Source organism: Apostichopus japonicus, chromosome 4 (genome assembly GCF_037975245.1).
Source record: "Apostichopus japonicus isolate 1M-3 chromosome 4, ASM3797524v1, whole genome shotgun sequence".
NCBI classification, from domain to species: Eukaryota; Metazoa; Echinodermata; class Holothuroidea; order Aspidochirotida; family Stichopodidae; genus Apostichopus; species Apostichopus japonicus.
This window is the reverse complement of record NC_092564.1, coordinates 9,878,502-9,902,763: the sequence shown is the minus strand read 5'-3', so window position 1 is coordinate 9,902,763 and position 24,262 is coordinate 9,878,502. Positions and strand designations below refer to the sequence as shown.

Here is a 24,262-nt window from a genome sequence, read left to right as displayed (position 1 = left end):
AGTGAAGGGGAGTATTTAGTTACAACGATTAGTATTACTTCGAAGCTATTTATTTTCTTAGCATCATGCATGCTTCCAATGTAGATGTAATCTTTTCAATCTATAGTGCTTGATAGCGTGTGCGATGCGTCTACTGTTGACTCCCAAAACCTCGGCAGGGAGTACCTGAAGGCGAAAAAGGCACTAGGAAAGTTGGATGAAGAATTTCACTCAAAAATGAAATGGAAGGTAACCAAATATAGATTCCGCTTTAAATTGGCATGCCGTGCTTGGTCGCTTAGCTTCTTTTTATTTATATATATATATATATATATATATATATATATATATATTTATATATATATATATATATATATATATTTATATATATATATATATATATATATATATGTATATGTATATATATATATATATATATATGTATATAGCATAGATCTATACCGTTATTCTTTTCATTTTCCAGTGCTATGAAGAATTTTGCAACACTTCACTTCAAATTGCTTCCTATAACATAAATTATTAATATCAATCGCATGATTACAGTGCTCCAAGCACCCCACCACTTAACGTTTGCTATTAAGAATATGGAAAGTAATGGAAATTTATCTGAAGAAAAAAAAACACGTTAGAATGTTATAGTTCAAGGAAGCTTAAGAGGCTTGACGATTTCTAAGTACTCTGAATAGATGTTCGCGAGTTAAATAGGCTTCAATTAGTTCCGTGTGCATAAATTGTATTGCGTAAATCCATTAACAGCCGATTAGCAATAATATATATATATATATATATATATATATATATATATATATATATATATATATATATATATATATATATATATATATATATATATATATATATATATAAATATCAGGCATATCACGCATTTTATATCTAAGAAATGATCATATGAACAGCTGAGTAGGCAAGGGCTTATAATACCGGCAAACAGTGTCACCTAATTTCCTTACAATACACAGTAAAGCAGTTGAATGGAAGTGCCGACAAATATAACGACGAATTTCGAATAAGGGAAGTTGATACACATGATGGCACTACGTATGGCAATTCATTTCTCATAGTGTGTGCGTGTGTGTGTGTGTGTGTAAAATTAATAGAAAAGTCGTGTTTACTTGTTACAAATGTCATGCCTTAGGTATACATGAAAATTAAAAAATCAAAAAAAAAAAAAACATTAGGTCAGAATCTACTTCAACCTTGCTGGATTATTAATATTTTGTGTAGGCTTATAAAATATACTTATCATATAATATACCAATGTGAACATCCAATACAGGAAAGTTAAATTCCACCCCTCTCCTATACCCCCCCCCCCCCCACACACACACACACACGCATACCCTTCCACAGAAACAGTCGGATTCATAACATTTAGGTTTACATTTGTTATTATTTTAGGGTTTAATTGAAGTTGTGTTTATTCAATTCTGTCCAATAAAATCCTTTAGCTTGAGAAGCCCAAGTTACCACCAATTTTCAAGAGTGTATCCATCTCTGAGATTCAAGGAATAATAAAGTATGAGATATCCAAGAGGAAAATCTGGTTCGACGTCGCCTATAAGTGTGTCTCTACGTTACTCTCATTTACGTTTCTACTTGTCTTATTGAGGTAAGGCTACTGCAGATGGGTAGGGGGTGGGGGAGAGGCTAATATTGTTCTTGATATCAAACACGATGGGTAACCTCCGTTTAAGAAAATAAATTGTATATAGTATGGCATGTATACCAGTTAGTTGTATGTATGTATATATGTATATGTATGTATTTTAGATCCTCCTGCAAGCAGGAACTCACGAAGAAGTCATCATTGGCTTATCAAAGCCGCAAGCTGACCGAAGTCAGTCTCTTAGATTCATATTTAACGACCGGGATTATGAATTGTCAATTGTCAACAACTCAGTTAACTGGACGACTTACATTAATCTCTGAGTGACTCGAACTCGGGACCTTATGATTGAAAGGCACAGATGTCAACCACTGAGCTAACACTCCTGCTCAGTTCAGTTAATGATTTCAGAATCTTTCAGATTATGGCTTCGTTGAGAAAACAGCTTGCACATATAGCTCTTATGTTCCAGAAGGGGTGGTGGTGTATTCGTAGAGAGGGGAATGGGGGGGGGGGACAAAGAAACTCATTATCCTCCGCTGATGACTCTTGGCATTATACTAAAATGTTTCCTTTCTCCTTTCTCCTTTCTCCTTTCTCCTTTCTCCTTTCTCCTTTCTCCTTTCTCCTTTCTCCTTTCTCCTTTCTCCTTTCTCCTTTCTCCTTTCTCCTTTCTCCTTTCTCCTTTCTCCTTTCTCCTTTCTCCTTTCTCCTTTCTCCTTTCTCCTTTCTCCTTTCTCCTTTCTCCTTTCTCCTTTCTCCTTTCTCCTTTCTCCTTTCTCCTTTCTCTTTTCTCTTTTCTCTTTTCTCTTTTCTCTTTTCTCTTTTCTCTTTTCTCTTTTCTCCTTTCTCCTTTCTCCTTTCTCTTTTCTCTTTTCTCTTTTCTCTTTTCTCTTTTCTCTTTCCTCTTTTCTCTTTCCTCTTTCCTCTTTTCTCTTTTCTCTTTTCTCTTTTCTCTTTTCTCTTTTCTCCCTTTCTCCTTTCTCCTTTCTCTTTTCTCTTTTCTCTCTTCTCTTTTCTCTTTTCTCTTTTCTCTTTCTCTTTTCTCTTTTCTCTTTTCTCTTTTCTCTTCTTAGTGCTAATACCTACAACAAGGAATACCTAACTAATCTGCGCTTCGACAATGTGTACTTGACTGAATATTTTCAGAAGATCGATTCACGAAGAAAGGAAAAAGTAGGTCACTGTTAGATTAGTAAGATGATTTCTCTGTTTTGCGAACGTTGAACGAAGCGAAATTCGCAAGTTTTATCAAAACCGGTCGAGTTGCTCTTGTACGGATAAAACTTCAACTGGGGAATACTGAAATAAAAGAGCTTAAATGGCAAACCGCTGTTATTTTCAACTTCTTCATTATTTTGAATCATTTCAATTTGATGAAAGAAAAAAATATACTATGACCTGTTTTGCAAACCAAAAACAAAGAAAATGGACAATAGATGAACGTTTACAAAATCAAAATGAATATTAGTTTTGTGGAATGATTTGTGAACTATTTATTGTTCCATGTGTTCTTATTCCAGTTCGAATTGATTTCTTTTTATGCAGGTCGTACATAAAAAAAATGTTCCTGCAAAAACCAAAGTATGACATATATGAATAACACTAAAAATTCATAGATGTGTATACAACGCAAGTGACCTTTATATTATATATATATATATATATCTATATATATATATCTATATATATATATATAAATATATATATATATATAAATATAAATATATAAATATATATATATGTATATATATATATATATGTATATATGTATATATATATATAAATATATATATAAATAATACTATTCGTTATGTTTATCGTTCATAAGGGACAGAAATATCTCCTACCTCTGAAAAAGACGGAGAAGAAAGAAATAATAAAGCCACTGGTTTTGTCTTTAAGAATAGAAGAACGGCGGAAACTGGTAAGTCGCAAATATCATCTATGTATATTTATATATATTTATATATCGTACATATATATATATATATATATATATACATATATATGTATGTATATATGTATGTATATATGTATGTATATATGTATGTATATATGTATGTATGTATGTATATATTGGCCGTCAAGGCTTCTGATGCTATATATATATATATAAATATATATATATAGATATATATATAGATATATATATATATACATATATATATATATATATAGATATATATATATATATACATATATATATATATATATATATATATACATATATATATATACATATACATATACATGTATATGTATATATATATATATATATATATATATATATATATATATATATATATATTGAAGAGTTGGTGTGTATTTAGGCTCGTTATTTTTTAACTGTGTTCACTTAACTGGACATTCACCATTCGTTTTGTTGTATTACATGATGATAAGGACTCAGCAAGGTCTCCCATTAGCTAAATTAATTGCCTGTCATCTGGTAATTGGCCTGTTCTTACGTCATAATCGTAATTAAAGAAACGTACTGTATAATGTGGATAGGTCAAGAACGGAAATTCACTATTGAACTTAATGCCATATAGCTAGGAATTGGTTAGTATACTTGTCATCTTTCTGACGCAATATAAAGACGCAATTGCAACTAGTTTACCCCGAAAGACTAAGATGACACAACAACAAAATCGAGTTACGTTACTCCTCAAGGTATGGCTGCTAAATTAGCCACCTAGAAATAGAAAACTCTTTTACAAATTACTTCCCGTGATACGGGTATTTCAGAAGGGACATGCGAGTCTTCTTACAGCAGGGACGTAGCCAGGGGAGCAGGGGGAGCAACTGCTCCCCCTTTTTAGTGTCGATTTTTTTTTTAAACTGTTGTTTTTTCTTAGCATGGTATTTTTTCAGTGCTCTTTTGATCTTGAATACTCGTTAGCTCCGTTAACTCGATTATAATCGTACTAACATTAAGGCCTACTGATTCAGCTGCTTTCTTAGTTTGGCAGATGCAATTAGCTAAATTTGGCCTATAGCCTATTCCACGCCTACAGTTGGCTACTGCGTAATAAAATACATATTGCCTACCTAACCGCACTCGATGGAGTGTCACGAACCGTATGCACAACGACGTCGACAACGTTCGTTCTCATCCTTTCTATGATTTGTCCCAAGTTGTTGCACTAACAGCATGTTATGAAGCTAAGCTAGCAATCGTACACGATACGCACTTCCTATAAATAATTATTACACTGCTAATACACTGCGATAACGATATTTGTTTTTAGGCCACTGCACATCTGACTGTCTTACCAAAATATGAAAGTTTATATTGTCCATCAGTTAAGTTTGTCAAATGTATTAAAGTCCAGACATTGGACAATAAACAAAAATCATCCTACTTGAAAAATTGTAAAAGAGCACTGTTTGTCTTTCTGATATAGTATGTAAAAGAACATGTAAAAGAATTCAAACAGGAAACAAAATCTGCTGATATTATGATATCATATGATATTGATGAAACTGGCAAAACATTGCATCAGATCGCACCTAAGGACCTTCAATTGTTAAAAGATATCTTAAAGGGGAGGGGGAACCCCTCCCCTTAGACACTTCTCCCATATCAATCGCAAAATGTGCTCAGCCCCTTTCAAATTCCTGGCTACGTCTCTGTCTTACATTGTCAAACAACGCGACACGAAATCGGTACGACTTGATACTTTTCTTCAAGACTGTCATATTTATGTTTCTTGAAAAGTCATCAGATATCGTATTTTTGAAGTGTGTGAACTTAAGTAACAAATCTCGTTATTTTAGCAATATTGTCAAGTGAATTGTAACTTAGTTTCATAGGTTTTCGTCAACATATCCTGTTTGTGTAACTTGAAAACTCGACAAATATATACTTTTGATATTATGCATGGGATTACAGCCTATATCTATATTTGATTCTTCGGAAAGACCGTGAGATCCATTCCAAAAAGCCACTAGCGCGAATTATAAAACGGGTTGGATAAGTTTTATATCTTGAGGGATATCTTTTGAGCTATTGCGAATTCTATTTAGTTTACTTATTGCACAATTGGATTATCATTTATCATTTTAAAACGTTCTTTTAAAAGCATCCATTCAAATAATTGTAATCTCACAAAATACAAGTAAAGAAACCTCAGAGTAAATAGCAGAGACAAAAACGAGACAAAGACGAGAATACTCACGTAATGGGAAACATATATATATATATATCCTAGAAAACGATCTACAGCCAACTGGAGAGAATACATTAAGCATATACATCGAGATAAGAACAGCTTCAAAACGAGATTTAAAGGGTAGTGGAGGTGATATTGCCGCCCCCCCCCCTTCTTTCCTTACAAGACTATATGCAATGGAGGGAGAGAGGGCGGCATTCAATTAGATGCAACCCTAAGATTTGCATATATTTGGTCTAGGGAAGCAAATACGGTTGTATCGGTGGTATAGGACAATTATGTTACTGCTGTGCCTAATACTGTACGGCGGCCTCAACGGACAGTTTCCTAATGCTAATATACCTCTCTATACTGTCCTCCCAGGTCATGCTTCCAATCCACGCGTATTGACAGTATGAACAATTCCTATAATTTTTTTGATCTGATAGCAACATGATATTCGTATAAGATGTAACGTCATCCACTGGAGAAGGGTCCCATCCCGTTTGCTGTAATTTGCAACTTTTGAGACAATGTGGAAGATTATTTTACTGTTTGGGTTGTATCTCTGTTATATTTATGTGCTGTACACTAGAACGTTTGTTGTAATATTATGTCTGTCAGTGGAGGTGGTAGATGAAACCAAGTTCCCCGCCCCGCCCCGCCCCCCCCCCTGCCAGAGGTATACGTGGTTGCGCTCCTTGGAACGCACATATCAAATCAAAGCTGAAGGATTATGTTGGCATCAGATAAATTTACATCGTTTTGTATAGAACCATCAGACTTGTAGAGAGTGAGGAGATATCATCTCCTAATATGGCATTAATAAACTTTCATGTATAGTCACCACTATAATATTATGAAGTCTTAGGTGGTAGAATTGATTTTCACGGAGTGCAATAATAACCAGTGATTTGTTTATAAAAAAAAAAAGTACGGAGGCGTAAAAAGTGGACTGCCGTTGACTTATTACGGGCATGATAGCGCAGCATGATGCTCAGAATGTTGATAACATGGCTATATATGGTATGTGTTATTGTGGTTTTTGTTAAGAACAAGTGACAAATAGCCAGCTAATAAAATCCCGGCTACGTTTTCAAATTACAGTTCACTATACTGGAATCCAATTCTTCTCTTCACAGATTAAAGGCACAATCCGCCTCTCTTGTCAGGTATTTGTGACGTTGTTGCTGTTAGCGTTTGATTTTTTCTTCTACACATCTCTCGACCTAATTCACCGCCATAGTCAGCTCGACTTTGAATTCCACGGCAAGTGTGGTTCTCTTTTAAATTATTTTGTTTGCCCCCAAACCCCAACCCTCACCCTCACCCCCCCCCCTCCCCTTTCTTGCATTCAAATTTTAATGACTTAGGTGCCGTCTGTATTTTCAAAGATAAGAAATCCATATAAATATGGTAAGTGCACCAAAATATATAGATATATATTATTATTATTCCATACAGGGGAACATTATTTCCGGGTTTCGGTGCACGGTCATGGGAAAATGGCGCAGTTATTTCAACGAGTTTTTGAGGCATTTGATAGTCAACACACCATCGCTGGTATATCTACAAACAAAGGTAAATTATTAAAGAAAGTGACGCGAAAATGATTAAGCTTTGTAGTGGTAATATTCTAAATGACCGCCGTACTATCCACCCTTATGTATATGAAACAAATTCAGAGTTGCCTTACTTCGCCGTGAATAAGGGGTTAATCAACGGTCTAGCGTGCGTTACTCGCAGGATTAATGCACTATCGGAGGATAATGCAAGCGATGCACAAGGGCGGAGCCCGAGTGCATCCAGCGATAACATTAACACCCGGAGTGCATTAATCATGTGAGTAACGCACGCTAGACCATTGATTAACCCCGTTCATTCATACACTACCATTTGTGTGGGGGGAAATCATAAAACAAAACATTTTTGGTTACATATAACCCAAGATTTATTAAAGTGATGCCCCGTAATTTACCGTGCGTTACTCACAGGATTAACCACGGTCAGCTGACCTGAATGGACCAATAGGATTTAGGAATCTCTACTAAGTATGTATGAACAATATTTAATTACTTTAGGCACTATTTGAGGCCAATTAGATTTCTTCCCGAAGTTCGTGGGGCAGGCAAAAACATACAATATACAAGGTTGTTTTCGTTTCCCCTTCTGTGACGTCATCATTTTCGATTTACTCTGACGCGAGTTCTCTTTAATCATTTCGTAGTATTTACTGTCTCCCCACCACCCCTTCCCCTCCCTTCCTATGACGTAATCATTTCGATTTACTCTGACGCGAGTTCTCTTTAATCATTTCGTAGTACTTACTGTCTCCCCACCACCCCCCTCCCCCTCCCTTCCTATGACGTAATCATTTCGATTTACTCTGACGCGAGTTCTCTTTAATCATTTCGTAGCACTCACTGTCTCCCCACCCCCTTCCCTTCCCTTCCTATGACGTAATAATTTCGATTTACTCTGACGCGAGTTCTCTTTAATCATTTCGTAGTACTTACTGTCTCCCCACCCCCTTCCCCTCCCTTCCTATGACGTAATAATTTCGATTTACTCTGACGCGAGTTCTCTTTAATCATTTCGTAGTACTTACTGTCTCCCCACCACCCCCCTCCCCCTCCCTTCCTATGACGTAATCATTTCGATTTACTCTGACGCGAGTTCTCTGTAATCATTTCGTAGGACTTACGGTCTCCCCACCACCCCCCTCCCCCCCCCCTTTCTATGACGTAATCATCGCGATTTACTCTGATTATCTTATCTTCTTTTCTCTCCAGAATGTCTCCCAATCCCGTCTAAACTTCCAATCTTTCAGCTTCTTTACATATGTGCGTTGTGGGTATCTGTCTGGCTCTTCCTCTGCTTCGAGGCATGGGGACTTAGATTACGAAGAATAATATGTGCCTACCACTATGAAAAGGTAAACTATGACTCTGAAAATAACCGCCCCAACCCCATTCCCTCAAAAGACAGTTGAACGGATTTTGACGTGACCATCGAAAGTCATACTAAATTTGTTCGCTATTACAAGCCGACCGATAAATCTACGATCCCATCCATCCTATTTTAGTTCATTAACTTTGCCAGCCGAATCGGGTTTTAATCCTGTAGATGTCCCCCCCCCCCCCCCCAAACAATGGACTTGCTGAAAATCCCTTTTGTACAGCGTAAAGTATTCGCATAATAACGAAACTTTCTTAAACGTTTTTAAACATTTCTGATAATATACACACCACTGTTCACCAGACCATACAAGCAACCCTCTAAGTTGCTAAACGATACTGCCAGACCTATAATCCTATAATCTTTTCGAAAATCAACTATAAATGAAATAACGTTGTGAATTTCACTTTGCAGGACCGTATAATATGTCATACGGCTTGCCCTCATAGCGAAATTTCCTTTATTGTTACTTCTATATACAGACAACTGAATTACATCTTTAGCGTTATATTGAAGGAAAAAAAAATATTAGAACTTGAAATTTGATTAAATATCAATTTATTGAAGGAACCTAAACTCGTTAAAGGTGTAAACTTTTGATTCACAAGTTCATTGCAAATTCCTATTTTTACATGATTTGTTGATATCTTACACTTTAAAATTAATTGAAGATTTCAAAAAATAAATTATTTATATAAACAAGAAATGACTTCGATACGTCAATATGCACCTTGAACTAAATAAAAACACACATAAAATGTCGTCTTAAATTAGTAATGCACGCGTGCACGTGCCATGTTCATGACTAAGTATTATAAATACATAAATTTAAATTTGACACCTGTCGTCTACATTCGATCTATTCCAGATGTTCATTGCAATAAAATAAAAATAAAAAAATCATTGTTAAACATAAAATTGTCAGACGAGATATTGAATTTGGGATATTTAGCCCCCGAGTCCTACCACCTTTGAAATCCTTGCACGTCACCACTGCCTTGGGGTTGATCATGTTGGGGTTGTATCAGACTAATGCATATTCAGTGTCCATTGTTTTCAATCGAATTGTGATGTAAAATAGACATACCGTAATACCGCCACGTATAGTCACAGTCTCAATGTAACTTTGCAGAACCGTATAATATGTCATACGGCTTGCCCTCATAGCGAAATTTCATTTATTGTTACTTCTATATAACAGAGACTGAATTACATCTTTAGCGTTATACTGAAGAAAAATAAAATATTAGAACTTGAAATTTGATTAAATATCAATTTATTGAAGGAACCTAAACTCGTTAAAGGTGTAAACTTTTGATTCACAAGTTCATTGCAAATTCCTATTTTTACATGCATTTGTTGATATCTTACACTTTATAATTAATTGAAGATTTCAAAAAATAAATAATTTATATAAACAAGAAATGACTAGCGATACGTTAATATGCACCAAAAAACACACATAAAATGTCGTCTTAAATTAGTAATGCACGTGCACGTGCCATGTGCATGACTAAGTATTACATATATAAATTTTAAATTTGAATCTGTTGTCTACATTCGATCTCTCTTCCAGATGTTCATTGCAATAAAATAAAAATTAAAAAAATCGTTGTAAAATATAAAATTGTCAGACGAGATATTGTGATTGCAAATATCACAAAAAGAAACTAAAATGAAAGTGACGTCATTATCATCATCATAAATGACACACACAAATTGTTTTTTTGTTGTTGTTTTTGGGTACAGAGAGAGAAAACCAGGATCCTTTTCCTCTACAATGATTGTTTAAGAAAGAGAGAAGGATATCTGAGACACATGAGAAAGCGAGTGCTACGGTTAGCGAGAGAGAACAGACTTGAAGTAAGTTTAAAAGTAAATTTTAATGTGATCTGATTATTCTTAGCAGCCCGGGGGGATTTTTCAAAATTCAAAAGTATATATTAGCACAAACTTCCATTGAGGGCCGTATATACCTAATATAATTATAACTACCTCAGAATGCACCATTTGGAGCAACCCCACCCACAATAACCCCCCCCCCACAACAACCCATCTACATGGGTGTCATATTCAACCAGCCCACAGCTACAGTTCCTCGTTCCGGTACACTATTTGTTCCGCCTATACTGCCGGTTCATATAAGATTCATGCCCCTATACACAAAAGATCAGGTCGGAGGTGAATTTGGGATATTCAGCCCCCGAGTCCTATACCACCTTTGAAATCCGTGCACGTCACCACTGCCTTGGGGTTGATCGTGTGGGGGTTGTATCAGACTAATGCACATTCATAGTGTCAATTCTTTTAAATCGAATTGTGATGTAAAATAGACATATTACCGCCACGTATAGTCACAGTCTCATTGTAACTCGATGATTGGGAATGAAAGTGCATCGATGAAACTACGTTTACTATGCTTTTTGTGTTCAGGCTATATATGATGGGAACTTAAGTACTGCAGCACTGCAGCACTCGTTCTACAATTAACTTCAACCTGAATTCACTCACTTTATACAGTGGTGCCACAATAAACGGTTATCTCACCATCAAAATGTTACTGCAGATGGTTTATATTTAATTTACCTTTATTTATCATTATGTATTTTCTTATCTCCCATCCTTGATACCTGCATGTTAAATATTGTTTTTTACTAAAGTTATGGGATATATGTTATGAGAGCAGTAATCATTTTTTTTGGTGAAAATACGAGAAGATAATTATCTTAATATTTTCTCTGAATGGCTTTAGACTGCTCATGACTAAAGGGTTTATTGTTATATGACGTATAGAAACCCACGGAAACTATAAGAGTTGAAGGTCCGTATTGCGTTTATCTGGATTTTTTATCAATTCATTTGTCACATTACATTCATTTACATAGCAACTAGCGATTGATGAAAGAGAGATTATTGTGATTGAATTTGTACTAGTCGAACCCCATACGTGACGAGTTATAAATCATTTCGTAAAAAATGACAAATTTGTTGGCCCAAACAATTATGCTTGCGCACCACACTTTCTTTAATCATATTTTTAAAATCAACAAATTGAATCATCTCTATCACGTGACGTCAGACAGCAACAAACGAACCGCCAGTTTCGCTAATTTTATACTTAGCCTAAATTGATGTACTAGTCCTATACTAGATGTAACTGAGCGGCCCATGCGTTTTAGCAATTTCCCTACACTAAACGAAAACTGTCAATAAAAACCTCCAAAGAGAAGAAAAAAATAAGCTAAACAATTATTCATTACGTGTGTTGAAACTTTCGTAAACACGAACGAATTTGCGGGCAAATCAAAGGTAGGCCTATGATATTTGCAGCCTGCTGCAAGGGCGGCGGAACCGGGGGGGGGGAGCACAGGGGGCACGTGCCCCCCCACTTTTCCTCAGGTTAAAAATGTACCCTATTGCTACATAAAAATTGAGGTTTATCAAGTTAGCGAGAGGCCAGGGAACCAGAATGATCACTCGGGAAGGACCGTTTCCGGCCATCTGAGGGGTTTGTAAAACCGAAAATTTTCTTGTATGCTCCTCGCCAACCGATGGTGGTGCTCCGCTCAGATAGTCCTGCATACAACTTTGCAAATCCTGGCTACGCCCCTGACTTTTAATGAATTTCTGTGGGTCAAACTCAAAGCTATTTCAAATGGAAAACACTTGTTAAGATATTAACAAGAAATAAACTCTAATTCGGAAGATTCCTACATTAGCAACTAGCATGATTTCACCTCATTTTGTCTCAAAAGAAGACTTGTTCCTTGTTTCCCCTTGTTTGTTTTGGATATTGCAGTGCTTGTATGCATATTTTCCTTGAAGGGGGGGGGGGGGGGGGCGTTGATGGAGTGATGTGTATACGCAAATAAGATAATACAATAAGAGTTATCGAATTTCGGCAAAGTGCCCTTTGATGTCGGTGCCCCCCAGATTAAAAGTGCTTCCGCCGCCCTTGAGCCTGCATGCATGTACATACTATTAGTGTATAAATAGTTAACGTTGGTTGGTGCATAAGACGTTTCGTGAAACGAATCAATCATTAAAGTTCAAGGCGTATAAATACAATAAATAATAGACCAGGCTTACGCTCTAGCCCTAAGGTATGAGGCCTTCGATATCATTGACGATATGTTCCGAAATTTCGCTTTTCAAAATTCCAATTTAACGTGTTCAAATTGACCAAAGTGTTCATATGCGTATTATTTGTCACGTCCGGTCACGTCATTGTCGATTTGTGGATTTTCGGTAAACCAAGGATTATTTTAGTCACGATTTCTTTGTTTATATTATAAAGGGTTAAACTTTTAATTGGAAACCGCAGTAGAGTGTTGGTTGATATAAAGATTTTCAACGCAATATGCAAGCTCATTTCATAACGTTCGTATAAGACTATTACGCACTGTACTGTCTACATCATGATAGGCGTGGTTTATTGTTGGATAATAAGCCATTTTGCTGGCGAATACGTTTATCCTTTACTAAATTTTGTAAGATTCGAGACGTTTTTCGCTAAAGTATGTTTGGTACATGTTTGGAGTAGCGTAAGGATCACAATTAACGGTATGCATTTGTCACTTTGGGTGATACTTAAACGCAACATGCTCCTTTTATTTAAGGCATTGGTCGTCCAACCCATGACCACATCTTAGGAATGTTTTTATAACTCTTGTAAATATTTCATTATTAATAATTTCTTCCTTTTTTGTATAATTGTTTGTATTTGGGAGGGGAGGTGATTGTTGTCCGTCCCTGTAAATTCTATTTTTTTTTTTTTACATATACAACGTCGAAATCTACTATTAGTTATTATACAACACCTAATTATATTCCGGCCATTTGATTGGTCAATTGCTCTTCGATTGCATGCAAAATCCGCTCTATTGCACTCTATGAAATAGAACCATGTATTATACTTTTTTGATAGCATTTTTCTTCAATGGTTAGAGAGCAGAGAAACCTGTCTGTTCAAAACAATCTCTTGCATGAGTGCATGTTACATCCAATTATATCCAAATTTGAAGGTGTTGTATAAAACAAATAATGAATGGTTTCCATTCTTTGTATACTAATGTTAGTTGATAGTGTTTCATTAAAAGAAAGCAAACAAGAACAAAGAAAAGGCAACCATCTCATATAATTGTCATATTCATCTTAATTAAACAGGAGAAGTTAGGTTCAACATCGATATTGAGATCTAAATTCCCTCGATTGTGTGGATGGATGTCAATTGTCGGGATGGGGAAGAAAACGTGCCTGGTCTGCAGCGAAAAGGAGAGCAAACGGTCATACCATTGTGTAACAAAGGGGTGTTACTTCATGTACTGCCGAGAATGCTGGGAAGATATTAAAGTAAGCATCAATTATACGAGATATGTTTTTCCTTTGAGTTTACGATTCGTCTAGGCGACGGTAGGAATCGAACACGTGTCCGTACCACTCACGACCACAGTGATTCTACACATGGTGTGAAGGCGTGTATTAATGGCTTTGTATATATAACTGTCCATAAGAGCGTATTACGCATGCGTTATAATTGTAAAGAGTGCACCCCTGGTGCTTTTGAATCTTTGATACACCTCGTCCTCCATTCAGTGTCATTTTGTTTGTTTTCAGGTTTGTTTCGCTTGTAGTCAAGATAAAAGAGACGAATCCGGTAGTGGTGACGACAGTGATGAAGGAGTCTAATCACTTCTTAACTTGATTATGGGTTTCAATCATGCCTGATTCTTTTAAGTACGAGGAGTTTACTGCGCCATCCAAAATGAACACAAGATGGACGGGAGGTCAACGTGTGAATACTGAGATTCTAATCACCCACTAGACTTGGAAACCTATTAGCAATCCACCGAAGATGCTGATCGAACGGAAGGCAATGAATACGAGTTTCTTTTACTCTTAATTTCACAGCCAGTTTGTTGTTGTGCAAGTATTTACATTGCCAAGAACATAACAGACAAGGGTTGGATAGCTCAGTTAGTAGTACATAGTATACCGCTTTAAATCCCGTGCTCGACAATAATGTATTTTTCTCTTCAAATATCTCAATAAATATTGTATGGACTTAATAAATCAAATATTAGAGATATCGAAACTAACCCCTGGTGTTGATGTTCACTTTCTAAGAGTTTTCCAAACATATATTTTTCAAAGTTTTCTATAATTACAAATTCTTTCTCGTTACATAGTGTATAATTAAATCATATTCAATAATTGCTACAATGAAGTTTTCACACGCCGAGAGAAGTTTCGCAGTTACTAAACTGTTTTTAAATGCCTTATACCAAGATAACCAATCTATTGTCTTTCCGTTTGTAGAGCATGGCTGATTATTATAAGGTGACTACATTAATAATAATTTAACTTGGCAGCACCACATCGATTATGTATATAATGTAAAAAAAAGTTTCTAAAGGAATCGTTATTCTTAACCGACTGAGATTTCACCTGCCAAAAAAGAATTCTCCATTCTATTTATAATACAAGTATCCTACCTTAGTAATCTTGCTGTAATATTCTACTTGGGCCAACAACTATCCTCCTTGGCTGCAGATCCTTCATGTTCTTCATAAAGAGGGCCGTGCATGGTTTGTATATATCACAAAGAACTCTCTTTCTCACAGTAATCCCCTTTCCGTTGAACACAATGTCATCATCAAAAGTTATGACACCAATAGTCACAAATAGTCAAAAACATAACAAAATGTCCTACGGAAACTGTTTCTGCTCTAGGGCGCTTTAATAACAGGAAAATACCCCGGAGATAATCGACTGTGAGGATACATGGAAAATGAAAGTTCGGAAAAGACTAGAAAAAACCCTGAGGAAGTGGAAAGGCGAAAAGGTCTGAAGGATTTCGTGTCACCAGCAGTCATCAAACTGCTACTTTATGTTCCAATTTTGTAATGGGGCTTTACCTTATTGTTTCAACCTCTTCTTGTCCAGTCGTTATTCTGTGCACAAGCCACAGCACTAGATTCAGCTATTCTCTCGATCAGCACCTGTAAATTGTTTGAATTCCTTCCATTCAGCATTTTACCCGTTTCATTGGTCCTAAGATCTGGAACTCTTTGAGTGACCGTTTGTACATACATTTTCTAACTTAAATACTTGTTACAAGCCTCTTTTGTTATCTTGTCATTCCTAACGTGTCCTACATGTTATCCCGTCCTTCTTTTGTTTGTTTCACTGTAGCCTGGTTTCGTAGAGTTGTGGGTAAAAGGTTGGGGTGGGCGTGGCAGGGTGTCATTTTCTTTCTTTGTCAGTTCTTACTCCATCCGCTATTCTACAAGTTTTCTTGTCGAAATGTCTTATTAGTCTCCAAATTGCAGTTTGAAATACACCTGCCGCTCGATGGAATACAGAATATTTTCATCTGGTAAACTGTTCTCGATCCAGATGTTCCATCAAATGTTGAGTCTTGTTTCGTTAAGACGCGCAGTGGTTCAAAAGATAAAAACAATACAGACCACTGATCTCGTTCTGGGGCGGCGAAAACACGGGGAATGAAAAACACGTTCCCTCTCCCTTTTTATGAATAATTCCGAACGATCCTTTTCTTCATACAAGTGCCATATTTTTGTTTATTAAAAGCACCCCTTTTCCCATTTTGTAAAATGAAAACCTGTTCTCTTAAATGACAATTATGCTAACTTTTTTAATTTTTATAAACTACAATGTGATTTTTGTTGAAATGAAATCCGGGAGCAGTGGGAGGGGGGGGGGGGGAGGGTGAACAAGGGCACAGAGGGAGCGTGCCCCCGCCTTCTGTGACAATTAAAAAGTAAACGTTTTCATAAATTAATTACGAGTACCACTGTTTGTCACAGATCCCGATGCCCTCGGTGGTTGAACCTCTCCCTTTTAGGTTCAATCCTTTTCCGCTCAACTTTGACCTTTCATGTACAATTACGTCATCGGCCATGTTCGAAATGAACCGCCATGGGTAGTAAGTTGTCTCACAAATATTATGCAAGTGATATTTAACACCTTGAGGCAAAACAATGAAGGCAAATTTTCTTAGCAATTAATTTCTGCCATTCCTTTACTTTTTAATATGAGAGAGAGAGAAATCAAAAAAGAAACTCGGGACATCTAGGTTACTAACTGTCTTTCTTTGATACCACATAAGTCAAATATTTCATAATATAATCATAACTTTTCCAATAAGCATAAAATATCTCAATAAATAGTGTTTAGTTAAATAAGAACCTGAAGAAAGTTTCTCAATGTTTATAATAATATACATTTGCAATAATCCTATCTAAAAAAGGAAAACAAAAGAAGAGAGAATGAGAAAAAGAAAGGAAGGAAACTTAACACACCCTTCATCTACTTCACTTGATCTCAAACTTCATTGCAAGCAAAAAAAATATTTCATCTTGAAAATAGCTGACTCACCAAAACACTCACTACACCAAAGACCTCTTTACCAAGAGAAATTAGGGGAAGGGGAGGGGGTCATGTGCAGTCAGTAGCCTGAGGGAAAGCACAAAGTCGTCTTCTTTGTTTATTAGTCAAACACATACATATATGATCCATTCAAACTGACAGATGGGAGGAGAGGTAAAGTTGATTGTATGCCAATGCAGTAGAGGTTGCATGATGAAAGATGACACATTTAGACCACTTCGTAATTTGGGAGCGGGTGTGGGTGGGGGGGGGGTTGGTGGATTGATACCAGGCCATGTCAACACTAAACTGGATTCTTTCATTTCCTTTATCAATTATTATTTATCAAATAATAAGTTATAATGGGTTATGAACTTATGTATGCTACTGCAATAGGGAATGATATATATCTATCAAATAAGACTTTTACACAATTACCCTACTCCCCCCTCAGTACCTCCCTACCCCCCCTCATACCTACCCCCCCCCCCTGGCTGTGCTCAAATTTACAGATGCATGCTACAAACATGCAATTTTTAAGAAGCCATCTAGTGATTAAATCTTTTTTTCAACCATACTCTCCACTCACAAACTAAATTGATAGAACATCAATACTGTCTAATAGTATGGCCATGGCCTGCCTGAGAAGCCAAAAACATGCCATTCTCCCCGATACATCTTTCAATCTCTTTAAGTGATAGATCTCTGATTTCTTGCATGTGTGCTTCTTTCAGACCAATTTATCTCATTAACTTTGAAGCTTCTCTAACTTGTTGTTTTATCTGGCAAATCTAAATTCACAAGTCCTTGGCATTTTCAATTTCTCTCTCTTCAGAAAAAGAAAGAAAGAAAGATAAAAGAAGTATATTTTTTCAGCCTTTTGTAGCACAAGTAAGATTTAAGTAAGTTTAGGCCAACGTGGAGTTGAAAAATGCCTGGAGCATTCATCCGTAGTTTCTTCCGTGTTATTAGCTGATAATATTTGTTTTAATAATTGGCTTATGAGCAATGGTTCTTGAAGCAGAGATCAGCATAGGCACAACAAAGTAATTACTTTCATATTAACTAACATAATGACAGTTGACAACGAATCATGGCTTCAATTAAGGGAACAGTTTAGGCCTTGAAAGGTTTGGTTTGAAAGTATCTCTGTAGACAGGTTTTACTTGAATCATTTATCACTTTTTATTTCTACTCTCCAATTTTTTTTATGGCCACACAACAATGTTCATTGTCTTTGATTCTTCCAAACAAGAACAGCTCAATACCACCAACGCATCATCATCATTAGATGCATGAATGGTCTGATTTGGGTTGAAAAAGAACAGCTAATAATTTCACCAATATTAGGAGGTTTGTAATACCTTGTGTAATGATGTTAGATAAAAATAAATGACTTTATTACTTCAGTAAGGGAGACAATCTGCTCAGAGTGAATCAACTTTCATAAAACAAGGTACAGATTGATATTCCACAATCACAATTCACATCAACTTCATAAATGGCATTTCAGGGCACATTTTTAAAGGTCGTCTAGACATTTCTGTTCAGACAACCAAATCAGCTTTGGAGGTGGTTCGGTAGACAATCAGTTGTTGCACCAAAATTTACAGTGCATTGTAACTAAATACCCACACCCCCCTTCCCAACAATAGGCAAACGTATAAATTGGAATCACCCTCCCTCGATTTGGACATACTGAAATTAAAACAATTATAGTGGTACTATTGGCCTATGATCCACCCAAAGGGGGCAGTTTTACTGACCAAAAGCTGGTGCAAACATACATGTCTTGCCTCCAGCTTTACATATTGATCATTCATTGTTATTTCCTACAGCTATACATATTGATCATTCATTGTTATTTCCTACAGCTTTACATATTGATCATTCAGTGTTATTTCCTACAGCTTTACATATTGATCATTCAGTAATATTTCCTACAGCTTTACATATTGATCATTCAGTGTTATTTTCCTACAGCTATACATATTGATAATTCATTGTTATTTCCTACAGCTTTACATATTGATCATTCATTGTTATTTCCTACAGCTTTACATATTGATCATTCAGTGTTATTTCCTACAGCTTTACATATTGATCATTCAGTGTTATTTCCTACAGCTTTACATATTGATCATTCAGTGTTATTTCCTACAGCTTTACATATTGATCATTCAGTGTTATTTCCTACAGCTTTACATATTGATCATTCAGTGTTATTTCCTACAGCTTTACATATTGATCATTCAGTAATATTTCCTACAGCTATACATATTGATCATTCATTGTTATTTCCTACAGCTTTACATATTGATCATTCATTGTTATTTCCTACAGCTTTACATATTGATCATTCAGTGTTATTTCCTACAGCTTTACATATTGATCATTCAGTGTTATTTCCTACAGCTTTACATATTGATCATTCAGTGTTATTTCCTACAGCTTTACATATTGATCATTCAGTGTTATTTCCTACAGCTTTACATATTGATCATTCAGTGTTATTTCCTACAGCTTTACATATTGATCATTCAGTGTTATTTCCTACAGCTTTACATATTGATCATTCAGTGTTATTTCCTACAGCTTTACATATTGATCATTCAGTGTTATTTCCTACAGCTTTACATATTGATAATTCAGTGTTATTTTCCTACAGCTTTACATATTGATCATTCATTGTTATTTCCTACAGCTTTACATATTGATCATTCAGTAATATTTCCTACAGCTTTACATATTGATCATTCAGTAATATTTCCTACAGCTTTACATATTGATCATTCAGTGATATTTTCTACAGCTTTACATATTGATCATTCAGTGTTATTCAGCTTTACATATTGATAATTCATTGTTATTTGATACATTTCTTGGAACAACTAGTTGGACAAATTAGCCCTGCCTATGTAATCACAAAGAGTCAATCCTACGTATACCAGAATCATAACAAACGGTCCAATGTCCACTCAGTTTCGGACTTTTTACACATCGACTTTCTAATTCTACTTGCTGATATTTGACTAAGTTTGCCCTCCTCCACCAATGCAAGGATTTGTAGGGTTATGACTGTAAGAGAAATATATTCATCAAACTTAGGCCAACGAAACTTTTGAGGTGTTCAGTTCTGTTTTGGGGGTGGGATAAGGGGTGAGAGCGAGAGAGAGAGGGGCAGCTATGGTGGAAGAAATCATTGAAACTGAGCCCGACCAGCATTATCTCTCACTGAGAAATGTTGTAAATGTACAGTTTACCAAATTTTCAAGCACAGAGTCGGTTCCTTATCTTAGAAAGGCGAATCTTTTTACATGCTGTACTTCACAGATCTATCAAATTCACCTTCAAAGAGCATGTCAATTTATGGCAACGAGGTTTAATGATGTGAAGCAACTTTTGTTATTTTAGAAGCTTTGCTTTCATGATGTTTTAACATTAGAAAGACCAAAATACAAACCTTTTTCAAGTTAAGAATGCTTAATATTCTTCCCTCACCTCTCCCCCCCCCCCCTTAATCTTATCACATCCCTCCTCTTCAGTCCCTATCAATGTGGAGAAACATCGAAACAGTACCTCTTTTGCCATACTCCATTTGGCTGTTTGGGCTAGAAGAAAGCAGATAAACTTCACTACATCCTACAAGATTTGAGACAATTCAAAAGAACTTTAATATATTATCATATTGTTAAAAAACCAAGGAAAAACCAAACTGAATCAAAGGAATGGTGCCTGGTTTTAGTAAATATAAGAGGAAGTTAATGCCAATAAATAAAATAAATATATATTCTATTATATTATATTAAACTGTCGAAGCAATCTAATAGAGTTCCGACAGTCGACATTGCACCACACAAGAAGTTCTCTAAGTTGGAGCATTTGTCACTTCTTGGGAGAAAACCGGGGGTCAGTCGGAAATTCTGTGAAAGATCGAAGTTCGTATGTTCCTAGGCTGGACTCTAAATCTGGGCAGTGGCGGGCGAAAATCATTCTCACATCAGTGTGCAGATACACTCGACCAGATCGGGAGCTTTGAAATCTGCCAGAAGAAAAGAACGAATTTGACGTAAATGATGCTAGGGTCTACCATGTGAGCTGGATAGAAATTAAGACCAGGAAAATGAGTTTAATACTACAGCAGAGAAATCGTAGTCACATGGAAAACTGCATCGGGACAGGACAGTAAATGATTGTGTTAGTTATTATTACCCCGTTACTAGATTTTTATTGTTTTTGTTTTTTATGAGTTTTGAAACTGATTCATAATTTCGATCAAAGGACGGAAAGGGAGGCAAATGTACTTCAGAGGTTTTTACTCTTAGGATTTCACCCCATCGACCAGCAGCCAATTTTGATGAATTTCAGTTCTGAAATATATTAGCAGTGTGAATCCAGGCTGATCCCCAAGCTCCTCTCAGCCCAAAACAATCACGGAAAAGTATGTTTGTCTGCATGTTTGGTAACCAGAATTCAGACATAGAAAACAGATATCCGACTTCAAAACAAATGTCAGACTTCAAAAACTTGCTATTTCTGACTTCAAAACAGACTTGAACATCACCTATAAATTGTTTGATGCAGCCTTTTGGACCAAATTAATGAATTACTTAATGTAAAACAGACACCACCTTAACACAATCATGAAGCAATACAGGAGTCTGAAATGAGGAGGGGACTCACCTTAGATGAAGAAGGTATCGTAGCTGCTTTTCACTATCGTCGTCCGGATCAGCATTACTGGGCATGTAAAATATCCTTTGTCTTGCAAATGTCTGGCAGTTAGGGGGCATTTCACTTAGATCGTACCTCATTACAAACATCTTCACCACAGTCTTGTTGGGGTTGAAGAGAATCTAAGACAAAATAAAAAGAGGTTGCCATGAAAATGATGCTTGTATATAGATAAGGAGATTTATGTTTGATCTCTAGAGTAAGGCAAAATAAGTCACCAAAAACAGAACTAGTATTGTTTGATACAGGTGACAAATGCCTACAATGGAATTACGATCTCCCTTACCAGTTTCGAACCTCTGGACATACAATCATCGTCCATAGTGGTTAGGGTGTCCGCGTACAAAGCGGGAGGCCCGAGTTCGAATCCCGGTGGAGGCTGGAAGGTTTTCACTGTTCTTGATTTTCCAACTCATTACGATTTCAATTATATATAAATATATATATATATACATATCATGTGTCAATAGTATATCTTTATATAAACAATTTGTATTCAAAACTATATCTTTATATAAACAAATTTGCCTTGGTCCTTAAATATTGCATTTATCATTTTTGTGCATCATGGAATTGGCTTTCTAGTTCATAGAAATGCATTTTGGTTCAGACACACCCTTACAATTCGTCCTGTTTCACGTATTGAGGAATGTTCAAAAACAATATATCACAGTCCAAATCATTTCACTGATTTGCAACTGAATTTTTGATAACAAATAATATCTTTTAAGCAGTCCCTTAGATTTAAGATACAGACAACAAATTATATTTTATTGCCGTTCTAAAATTTAAATGATGTAGAACAATTTGAAGGGCATATAGATGTTTCTAAAACATTTGTCACTACGTAAAACAAAATATAATAATATGCAAATTCGTCAATATGCAAAACAAGGGACGAATTAACCCTAAACTATGATAATATAGTGTCATGGGAATAGAGCAGAAATGCAATCTATTAGAGAGGTAAAAACAATATTTGCATCCGTGCAATTTGTCTGTTGCCTTCTTCCACCCCACATACGTTGACTGAATTCTCTGTCGTGGAGTCACAATAGGCACTCAGTTTTAAAGGGTGTGAAGACTCCCGCAAAAAGAAATGTCTAATGCCGGTAATCTGACCTAGTTTCGTATGAGGTGTAATAGAAGTGCTACCATCGAATCCAGAAAATACACACACACAGCTTGCTAGCGTCAAGTCAGAGGTATTCATGGACTTTTTGAACAAATACTAAAATAACCACATATTTTATTTTTTAAGCCTGCCTTAGAAATGTTTTCAAAGGTCATAATACTTCAAATTATTGAGTAAAATTGAGGGCGGCGGCCGGTCAAGACTTCATCCAAGTTTGCCCCTTGGAAGTGGGGCGATCAATTTCATCTTTTCAGGATATTTCGTGACAATACAGATGGACTGTCGGGTTGCTGATGTCAAACTTAGCAAAACATGATCATTTTATGTCACTCACCACTTGTATTGTCCCAGCCTTTGGAATACGGTAGCCTCTTTTGCCAAGGTTTTCTAAGTTAATGTGACCCTGTTGAAGTACAAGGAAAACAAACTCAAGATATAAAAATCTTTACTGCTGGTAAAAATCTATTAACATTCAACTGGTTGAAAGCAACTTGAATGCACTCAACTGTAGAATGAATGATCATATGTTCCTACTGAAATAACACAACATCCATTATAGTAGAAAAATAACACATCAAGGCCGAAGGATTCCACTAATCCACGGTTAAAGAAGCCAAGCTTTTCCTAGAGAAACAAATGAACCAGACATTGTAGTTTCCAATTGAAACAAATGAATGCCAGATGCGAGCTTTGTGGTTGGCGGCCACAACCAAGGAAATAATTCAGTGTCATTAGATATTTCCAGGCAACCAGAGAAAAGCCTCTTTAGCAGTTCATAAATATAGTTACATCTGCAAGGTGACCAAAGCATACTTTTGTTGGTGAGATTAATAACGGTAAAACTAATACGTCATATTTCTTGATTACGACGAATAAAGAAATTCACTTTATCGACTTACGTAGTATGATGAAGGAGCGTCCTCATCAGCAACGCTAAAGAAGTAAACCGTGACTGGATACGTCACGTGTTTTGGACAGAAAGAACCGCTGGCTCCAATCTCGGCTGTGAATCCTCCCAGGGTTCCCAGGGGTTCCAGACGACCATTGAGAACAGATTCCTGCAATAGGATAGAGGGAAGCAGCGTTTTACGACTAAGAAAGCATTGATTGCATTTGAAGGTCGTCAGTGTTTGCACCAGGTTGTTGAAATACTAGGAAGTTCTCAAGGCTACCCTCTATGGATGACCCTAACCATTAAGTTATTCCCAGTCAACCAGGAGTGTTATCAAGTAGCCAACAGTATACCTGCTGTAAGAAAAT

The 24,262-nt window shown here is 36.1% G+C and overlaps 3 protein-coding genes across 4 annotated transcripts in view; 1 reads left to right on the top strand and 2 right to left on the bottom strand.

Moving 5' to 3' along the window:
- Nucleotides 1-15,134, top strand: part of LOC139966401 (E3 ubiquitin-protein ligase DCST1-like) — a 39,303-nt gene extending 24,169 nt beyond the window's left edge. For both annotated transcript variants that reach the window (XM_071969348.1, XM_071969347.1), the window contains 10 exons: nucleotides 107-228; nucleotides 1,470-1,630; nucleotides 2,704-2,803; nucleotides 3,459-3,554; nucleotides 6,927-7,053; nucleotides 7,249-7,365; nucleotides 8,577-8,719; nucleotides 10,492-10,605; nucleotides 13,909-14,094; nucleotides 14,359-15,134. In XM_071969348.1, the coding sequence (XP_071825449.1) occupies nucleotides 107-228; nucleotides 1,470-1,630; nucleotides 2,704-2,803; nucleotides 3,459-3,554; nucleotides 6,927-7,053; nucleotides 7,249-7,365; nucleotides 8,577-8,719; nucleotides 10,492-10,605; nucleotides 13,909-14,094; nucleotides 14,359-14,430 (1,238 nt within the window). In that variant the 3' untranslated portion in view covers nucleotides 14,431-15,134. The remainder of the gene's footprint in view (nucleotides 1-106; nucleotides 229-1,469; nucleotides 1,631-2,703; nucleotides 2,804-3,458; nucleotides 3,555-6,926; nucleotides 7,054-7,248; nucleotides 7,366-8,576; nucleotides 8,720-10,491; nucleotides 10,606-13,908; nucleotides 14,095-14,358) is intronic.
- The window catches only part of LOC139966402 (tachykinin-like peptides receptor 86C), a 52,248-nt gene extending 35,983 nt beyond the window's left edge, over nucleotides 1-16,265 (bottom strand). Inside the window, exon 1 of the mRNA XM_071969351.1 lies at nucleotides 15,237-16,265. The gene's annotated coding sequence lies outside the window, so the exon portion shown is untranslated. The remainder of the gene's footprint in view (nucleotides 1-15,236) is intronic.
- Nucleotides 16,266-16,837: 572 nt separating this feature from the next.
- LOC139966400 (atos homolog protein A-like) overlaps nucleotides 16,838-24,262 on the bottom strand; it is a 47,017-nt gene continuing 39,592 nt past the window's right edge. Inside the window, exons 9-12 of the mRNA XM_071969346.1 lie at nucleotides 23,902-24,060; nucleotides 23,337-23,405; nucleotides 21,817-21,989; nucleotides 16,838-21,175 (exon numbers count right to left, since the gene is read on the bottom strand). Coding sequence (XP_071825447.1) covers nucleotides 21,019-21,175; nucleotides 21,817-21,989; nucleotides 23,337-23,405; nucleotides 23,902-24,060 — 558 coding nt within the window. The 3' untranslated portion in view covers nucleotides 16,838-21,018. The remainder of the gene's footprint in view (nucleotides 21,176-21,816; nucleotides 21,990-23,336; nucleotides 23,406-23,901; nucleotides 24,061-24,262) is intronic.